The sequence below is a fragment of the Apium graveolens genome, chromosome 5 (assembly GCF_009905375.1).
Source record: "Apium graveolens cultivar Ventura chromosome 5, ASM990537v1, whole genome shotgun sequence".
NCBI classification, from domain to species: domain Eukaryota; kingdom Viridiplantae; phylum Streptophyta; class Magnoliopsida; order Apiales; family Apiaceae; genus Apium; species Apium graveolens.
Window position 1 is genome coordinate 252,992,848 of NC_133651.1, and position 9,652 is coordinate 253,002,499.

Genomic DNA, 9,652 nt, shown 5'->3' on the forward strand with positions numbered 1-9,652 from the left:
TCTTTCAGCCGTATTGGCCTACTTCCCTCGTGGATCTCGGCACCTTCTGCTGGTGGGATTTGACAACCTCTGCTCATGGGCCTTGACGATTAGGGTCGTCTTTAGTCTGTGACAAACCTAGCTTTGTACCCGTGCCATGCACGGGATGATCATCATTTTTTATAAAAAAAAATTAATATTTTTTCTTTATTTAATTAAATTTATTATAATATTTTTTTCTGAATAGATTTTATGTTTTTCGTAACTAATATAATTTTTAAAAAATTGTACTTTTTGTACTTATATATTTAGTTATTATTGTATTTTTATATTTGACTTTTATAACCTAAATATAACATATGTGTTATAATTTATTTTATTTCTTTGTTATCTGATTTTTTCACATTATAAATTTGTAAAAAGAATATTTTAATCATATCAGATAATATATTTACGTAATTATTTTTCTTTTATTTATATATTTTATTTTCAGGAGTTTGATCAAATATTGAAATGATATTTGGGATTTTTCATGCCGTGTTTGTAACAATATTTTATATTTTTTTCTATTCTAGTAATAATTTTGAAAAAAATATTTTATATTTATTTGTGATAGTAATTTTTTTTACTAATCAATTATCATAAAAATATATTTTATTATCATTGTAATTTTGAATTGTAATAATTTATTATTAACATTTTTATATTTCTTTCTAGTTTTCATATTTTAATGATTCATGTACATTAAATTTTTTAAAAGAAAATCCACAATTTTTTTATTTTAAAAAATGAAACAAAACATATGTAATATTTTATAACTAGATTAAATCTAAATGTATTCCTTATTTTATAAGATAAAAATTAAAATTATCTATGCAAAAATATTTTAAATCAAACTTACCCATTTCAAATTATTTTAAGAAAATGTTACTATTTAACTCGATAAACAAATGATTTGTTGATTGTTACTTATATTTATTTTTATTAAGATAATTGTTACTTGTGTTATATATAACACTAATTTACATTATTTTATATTATTTAAGAATATATAATTATAATTCATTTTCTTAATTAATTACCTATTGTGTTTGTTATACAGATTATTAAATATTATAAAAGAATAAATGAATAAATGAAATAAATATAATTTATAATATATTTTATTAGATCTATATTTCAATTTTGAATTATAATAGATTTATTCTTATTATATGTATTCCTTATTTTATGTTTTAGAGGATTAATGTGCTCTAAATTTTTTGAAATATAATCCTAATTTTTTTATTTTCACAAAATGAAACAAAATAATGTAATATTTATACCTAAATATAATATAAATATTTTTCGTTAGTTTATAAGATAGAGATGAAAATTATCTATTCAAAAATATTTTAAATCAAATTTACCCACTCCATTATTTTTTTAAAAAATGATACAACTTTAACCCGATTATTAATGGTTTGTTAATTGTTACTTAAATTAGTTTTTATTAGGATAGTTGCTACTTGTATTATATATATAATATAATATTTTTAATATTGTTTTATATCATTTAAGAATATATAATTATTGTAAAATTTCTTAATTAATTGCCTATTGTGTTTGTTATACAGATTTTTATAATTTTAAAATCATTAAATTTATACTTCTTTACTTATTAAATTTATTATATCATATACAATTAAATTTTTATTTGACTATCTTATTTCAATTATATATAGGATATAGTTATCATAAATAAGTTGATAATAATATTTTTATTAATTTTAATTTGGATTTATTTACTTTTTTTACTTTACTCATGAAATTTATGTTATTGATAATTTTTAATTTATAAAAATATTATAAATTTTCAGATGGTAAATATTGTGAATTTCAATTTATTTTGTCTACTTTTTTATATTAAAATCCTTTTAATAAAAAATTTATTGGTGAATTTTGGTGTGACATCCAAGTGAATTTTTAGAGGTTATGTCTACTACGATTATTACTTTCTTTCTAATATTTTTATTAAATTTTATGTTTATTGTAATTTTTGTATTCTACTTTTTCACTTATAAGTATTAGGTTTTTTTTTTGCCAATCTAGCACAGGTTGTATTGTTTTTTACTCTTGCTTGTTTTCACTGAACTATGGATGCTATATTAATAGAGAGGAATTTACAATATTGAATATTGACCTTGAGAACCATATCATCTTACCACTTAAACCCCTTACACTAATTATGTGCCCGTTGACTTAAAATGAATAAGGGACTTATAAGTGATAAGTACATGGATGTTTATAAGTTAAATAAGTGTTTGGTTAAATGTCAGAATTTTTTTTAACTCAATTGAGTTAAAATAAATAATTTTAAATATAATTATCTTAATTCGTAAATTTTAAATTAGAAATACATGTAAAAACATAAATTTTAAAACAAAAGTTAATAAAAAGCGAAAAATCAAAATAAGTTGAGAAAAAGTACGTCGTTGGTAACATTCAACTTATCAGCTTATAAGTTATAAATTCAACTTATAAGCTGAGTCGACAAACACTCGTCTTACTGGCTTATAAGCAATAAGTAACTTATGTGTGTATAGCCAAACATGCCCTATATATAGGTTATAATTGGGTTTTGGATAAGAATTCCAAGTATAATTAATGCAATATTTAATGTTTATTTAGGATATATTTTCTATCCATATTAGTAACATTACTCTTCTATAATAAAAACAACAACAATAATACAATAATAATAATAATAATAATATATGTGCATATAGTAATGTGTGATTTGTAATATGATGATGAGTAAAACAAAGAAGCGAGAAGAGGGGCGGAGGATATGGAAAAAGAAACAACCAATGTATAGATACATAAATAACTTACAATGTATTCATAATGCATGTATACATAACATACTTGTCCAATCTGTAAACACATTCTGTGAAAAAACTAGGTAGAAGAAGAAGAAGAAGGGTGTTAAAAAATGCATCATCTACCAGGACCAGTGTTGAGAGAGAAGCATAAGAAAGATAAAATGCATATGCATATATCAGCCCCAAGTACAGGGTTAAGAGGTAAAAGCAGGACAAAGACCAAGAAGCATCATTCTTCAACGCCTGTTACGAGTGTCGGTACTTCTGGTTCCAATATGGTTCCCAGTTTGGGTGATGCAACTGAGTTAATTGGATCGGATCAGCCCACACTTAGTGAAAAACTCAAGGTTTTTAAAGCTTCCGGTTTTGATCCTGAGGGATTTTTGACTACTAAATGTCGTAATATGAACCAAAAGGTCGGTTATGATTTACAATTTTACTGTTTATGCAGTTTTTTAAAAGTATAGATTGATATATTTTGTTTGTATACCATTTGTGGAGAGTGAAGTCAGTATAATTATAATATTATGTGAAGAGCATAATATTAAGGTGAAGCTCATCGGAGCACAGATATAAATGTGTGTTTTACGAAATTATTAAGTGATTAAAAAATTTATTTGATGCAAATGTTATGCAGGAAGTAAAGAACTTGTGCTTGTACCTTGTTGATTTAAAGAAGGCATCTGCAGAGGAAATGCGAAAAAGTGTATATGCTAATTACCCATCTTTTATACGGTAAGCCTCTCTGTTTCAATTGCTTAATGCTAGTACATTTCATTCTTAGGTGCTGCTTAATCACGTATGTCTATCAATATCTTGTCGAAATTAATACAAGGATATCTGAGGAAATGCAGCTGAGTTGTTTGACATTAATGAGCATGATAGCTTTTTCACTAAATCTAAAAGGTTAAAGAACATGACATGTAATGATACGGTGTGTTTGGAATGTGCAGTACATCTAGGGAGATTTGTGATCTTGAGGGGCAGCTTCTTGATTTGAAAAACCTCTTATCTTCTCGGGCGGTTCTTGTGAATGGTTTAGCTGATGGGATACGTATAGATTCCTTTACTTCTCATCATGAAGAAAAAAAAGGCGATGTTACTTTGGATGACATGGAATCTTCCAACCAAGAAAAGTGGTTAGTAGAATTTATGGAGACTCTTGAGGTTTTACTCGCTGAGAGAAGAATTAATGAAGCATTAGATGCACTTGACGAAGGTGAACAAATTGCACAGCAAGACAACCGCTATCAGTCAGCGACATCCACTGCAATGTTACAACTGCAGAATAATATAATCCAACATAGGCAAAAGTTAGCTGATAGCCTTGTGGAATCTGCTTCTCATCCTTCTGCTACTGGTTTTGAACTTCGTTCAGCTGTAAAAGCTCTGAAAAGACTTGGTGATGGTCCTCGAGCTCATAGTTTGTTATTAAGATCTCATTATCGAAAGTTGCAACATTATCTAAGGGATCTTCATCCGGCAGGTCCTTCACTTGGAGCAGCATACATTACTGCCATTTCACAACTTACCTTTTCCACCCTGGCACAGGCAGCTAGTGATTCATTGGCCATCTTTGGCGATGAGCCTTGCTATACATCTGAGCTCGTAACTTGGGCTGTGAATCAGACTGAGAGTTTTGCACTTCTCGTGAAGAGACACTTTTTAGCATCACCGGCATCATCAGGGAGCTTAAGAATAGTTTCAGAGTGTGTCCAAGTATGTTTGGGTCACTGTTCTACGTTAGAAACTCGTGGACTGGTTCTCTCTCCGGTTCTCTTGAAAATATGCAAGCCTTGTGTTGAGCAAGCATTTACCGCCAGCTTAAAAAGAATAGAACAAAGCACAGCCGCAATAGCTGCCTCGGATGATTGGTCACTTAATTATCCACCGCTTGGTTCACGCTCTGTCAGTGCTTCATCTCTTTTATCCCAACCAAAGCTTTCAAGCAGTGCTCATAGATTTAATTCAATGACTCAGGTTTTGAGTTCCTTCTTACTTTATATACACGTCATGTATAAATTTATGTAGCTAGATTATTTTGTATTATCAACAATTATCCTTGTTTTGAAAGAAGTGAGCGGTTGTAAAATTATCCTCAACATTTTTTTTAATAATTAATTATCCTCACTAGAAAAGAAGATGCATCGACTTGAGACTGTGTCTGGATGAAAATCTTCCACCCATTAATCTTGAGATATAATAGTTGTTCATTTGCACTAATATGGATCTTTAATGCAGGAAATATGTGAGGACGTAGGTTCACTTGAAAACTTGAGTTTGGCTAACCAGGCATTGGAAAGTCTTTTGCAACTCTTTGATACATACATTAAAATGTTAATAAACGCATTGCCCAATTCAACAGAGACTGAGAACTTGGAAGGATCAGGGAGGATTGTCCGGATTGCAGAGACCCAAGCCCAACAATTAGCCTTGCTTGCTAATGCACTTGTGTTAGCAGATGAGCTGCTTCCACGTGCTGTCAGCAAGTTTTTACATTTGCCACAAACTGATGATGGCTCTCGAAGAGGTTCAGATAGGCACAATCGCGCCCCAGAGCAAAGAGAACTCAAAAAGCGGCTGCAACGCTTGGTTGATCAATTGCGAGATAGTTTCTGTCGCCAGCATGCACTTGATTTAATCTTCAACGAAGATGGTTCTGTCCGTTTATGTGCAGACATGTACTTTGCTATGGATGGAGATACAGAAGAATTACCTGAATGGTTTCCTTCTGCAATATATCAGGTAAATGAATACATTTCAAGGTGTTAATTATCTAGGAAGCTCTATATGAAACGGAAGGTTGCCCAAATAACAAAGCATAGCATGCCTAGTTAAAATTCTACCAAGTTGTATTGCATCATTTTGTGGTGTTTGGGGGTAAAAGTCAGTATTGCTCAAGTCACTTCAGCCAGTTTTATGCCTATAGAATCCCCTAGAGCCACCTGGTTTGTTTTGTCAGTAATGCTTTGCACCTGGTCAATCTAGTACTTGAATGTATTATGAGAAGTTGGAGACTATGTAATGATTGGATATACAAAATCAACTCAATTTTTTTAAAAAAATGTATAAATTTACCAACCAAAACAGAGAATGGTTGCATACAGTGTGAACACCATCATGTGCGAAGCAACTTTTGTTGTACAAAATAATTTAATCAGTGCAACTTTTGGACATAATGTTTTTTCATCATAGGAGCTGTTTGAAAAGGCGACTCTAGTTGCAAGCATGGCATCTGATGTGTTTGTTGGAAAGGATAGATTTGCAACAATTCTTCTGATGAGGCTTACAGAGACTGTTATCTTGTGGCTTTCTGATGATCAATCCTTTTGGGAAGATATTGAGCAAGGGCCAAAGACTTTGGGTCCTTTAGGTCTTCAACAGGTCTTCTTTTCTACTTACCTATATATCTTTTATAATCACTGAACATCGTCCCCAGATATTTTGTCCGGTCCTAACTCTTCCTCACATTTAGGTTTCCTTTGTTTTTTTTTTCTGAACGCAGTTCTATTTAGATATGCAGTTTGTCATACTGTTTGCATCTCAAGGTCGCTACTTATCTCGTAATCTTCATCAAGTAATCAAGAATATCATCGGAAGAGCTATTGACGCAGTTGCTGCAACCAAAATAGATCCTTATAGGTATTACAGTAAACTTAAGAGGAGTGTGTATATTTAGATATCCGGTACTAAATGCATTATTAAATCAAATGTCATATATATATATATAGAGTTAATTGCAGTTTGTAACCCCTCCTACCTTTCCGGTGAATAACAAAATTATATACTTACTTTTAAAAGTACAGTTTGCAACCCCTAACTTTAGACATTAAATACAATATGCATCCCTTTAATTATTTTGTTGAAAATATTTATATTATGGAGGGTAAAATTGAAATGCAGCAAAATATTTAAATAATAATTTTTTTAATTAAACTAAAATTTAGAATTTCAAATTATAAAAATAATATTAATGTCAATTATTTTATTACTCAGTATAATTTTTAAAATTTTAAAATATAGATATATTTAGAAACTTTATGATTATATATATAAACATATTTGCTTAATAAATATATTTTAAGTATTTTGCATTATGATTAATTTAGAATATTACTAATATAAAATAGCTATAATTTTTTTCATGTAAAAAATGTACTAAAATAAATATTTTAATTAATTTAAAATTTTAGTTATTAATATTAACATCTCAATTTCAATTTTATAACCGCAAAAGATGCATGTTGTAGTTGATATTGAAAGTTAAGGGTTGCAAATTGTATTCTGCAAAGTAGGTATAGTGTTTTGATTTTGAATGAAAGGTGGAGGCTGCAAAGTGCAAATCACAAGTAAAAGAGGATTTAAAAATGAGGTAATGTTAATTATCTACCAAATATTTTGTTGTTGATAGTTTTGATTGTTGTTATCATTTACATCCAATGTCTAAAATTTCTTAAACATGCAGTGTATTACCAGAAGATGAATGGTTTACTGATGTAGCTCAAATTGCTATAGATATGTTGTCGGGAAAAGAAGCCGGTGAATATGAAACTGAAGATATTCATAGCCCCATAGCACCACAATCCGTAGAGTAGAACTAGGGTTGTTTAACAGTTGTATAGAGAAAATAGTCCATTTTTCGCCTGCTGTCCACATTGTTATATGTAATTATCAGAGCATTACTTATCTTCAGCTTCGGTACATACTTTTTTTTGTTCTTCATATTTGGGAAATGTAAATCAGAAATGCTCTAATCATCATAAAATATTCATGTGTGAAAAGATTCTGAAGGGAAGTTCCTCAAGAAATAGCTTTAGAGAGAATCTCATTGATCAACACCAAGGACCTTAAGATAGACTTTGAGAAGTGAAAATCTGTGTCCGGTTTTACGATCATTCAATTTCTTCTGGTTAAGGATCAAAGATGTGTTGTATACAGTTATAAACACAGAGACATGCTGTCTTTTTTTTCCTTTGTATTACCAGGTACGTATATAGCAAGTAGAAGAATTAATGGGAGTATTGAAGGGAAAATAAATTCTCCAAACTGTGTAGGCCTTTGTAACATGTTTTCCACTCTTAATTGTTTTGGTGTTTGATCAATTGGACAAAGAACGGATATATTATACTCTCTCCATCCGGTTTTTTTTTATATGTTCGTTTGAATTTTATGCACAGTATTCAAAATAATAATTTTTAATTTTTTTGTAGATTAAAATTTTAATTATATTTTTTTATTAACAAAAAAAAATTAAAAATATGATTTTAGCTCGAAAGAATGCCCAAAATACATCACTTTTCACATTCAACTGCTCAAAATGCTCAGATACGCGCGAACCGCCCAAAATATCCACGAAATACGCATTTCAGGGATGCGTAGTCAACCTTTCAAATTTTAATAAAGAGTACGCATGTTTCACATGCCTATTCACTTTTTGATTTAAGATGCACATGCGTATTCACTAAAATACAAAAAGTGAATCCGCATGTGCCACATGCGTAGTCTTTATAAAAAATTGAAATAATGAATATGCATCCCTCACATGCGTATTCAACATGTATTTTGGGCGTACAGTCCCGTCAATTGCCATTTTAGACATTTTTTCTCAAATGAAGGGTATTTTGGTTTTTACCCTTTTAGCTTTATAGTCAAAGATAAAAATAATGTGAGTATAAAATTTAAATAAGAGCATGAAAATCTTTTTAAACTCTTCACTTTATCAAATAATGGGCATGTTTGGGTAATGCCTTATTGACTTATAAACCCGTAAGTACTCATATACTAGCGTTTCTCACCCAACTTATAAGTTGAATTTATAAGTTATAAGCTGATAAGTTGAATAATGCTCTCATCCATATAATCAATAATGCTCTCATCCTGGTGCTGCATAATAGAATGAAACTCCCTTAAATAAGCCTCCCTATCAGCATTAGAGAAGTACTGCTCATAGAATACTTCATTGAATCCCTGTCATTCCAAAACCTCTACATACTGCTTCCCTTTAGTAATTTTCACTCCTCTCCACCACCTCTGAGCATCGCCCTCCAACTTATACACAGCTAACCTGACCTTCTGAATCTCATCACAACCCAGTGCATCAAAAATCTTCTCGAGATGAACAATCCAATTTTCAGCATCAATGAGAGTCGGTGTTGCACTAAAAGAGTCGGGTTTCTGCTTCACAAACCTCTCAAACCATACAAACGGCTCCAGCTGATGGCCCTGGCCATTCTGATTCTGATTCCCATTGCCATTCCGATTTCCGTGTCCATTCTGATTTCCTTCTCCATTCTGATTTCCCTCTCCATTCTGATTTCCTTGGTTTGCCAAATCCTGCTGTACAGCCTGAGCCACTGCTTGCCCTATCATCTCAGTAAGCTGAGCGGGGTCAATATGAAAAGGATCACGTCTAGGAGGCATCTACAATATAAGATAGCGAACAAATGAAGATTACGAGAGCAAATATGATGAAGCAATTACAAACAGATTTCAAATGATAAAGCAGAATGAAACAAAATTAAAATAGAATACCCATCCTATCGTCTACCCAAACTCACAGGTCAACCTAAGTAGGTTTTCTACAAGAAAGAACCTAAGCTCTGATGCCATCTCTGTAACACCCCCTTCTTAAATTTAGAAGGGAGATATTACTTAAAATCCAAAAACCTGCAAAAAGAGCACTAATATATTTCTAACAATAATTTAACAGTCTAAAATCTCCAAAATAATATTAAATCTCCGAAATGTCTAAACCAATAATATAAATGCTGAAATCTCTAATAAGAAATTAAGTCTAAATAATGATAGAA

At 30.5% G+C, this 9,652-nt stretch overlaps 1 protein-coding gene across 1 annotated transcript; it reads left to right on the forward strand.

The window, feature by feature from the left end:
* Window positions 1–2,715: 2,715 nt before the first annotated feature.
* Window positions 2,716–7,824, forward strand: LOC141661699 (exocyst complex component EXO84A-like). Its single transcript, XM_074468705.1, has 7 exons — window positions 2,716–3,259; window positions 3,481–3,578; window positions 3,797–4,823; window positions 5,085–5,588; window positions 6,039–6,227; window positions 6,349–6,485; window positions 7,309–7,824. Exons 1-7 carry the CDS (start codon window positions 2,954–2,956, stop codon window positions 7,436–7,438), a joined length of 2,391 nt encoding a protein of 796 aa, XP_074324806.1. The 5' UTR covers window positions 2,716–2,953; the 3' UTR covers window positions 7,439–7,824.
* Window positions 7,825–9,652: the final 1,828 nt, after the last annotated feature.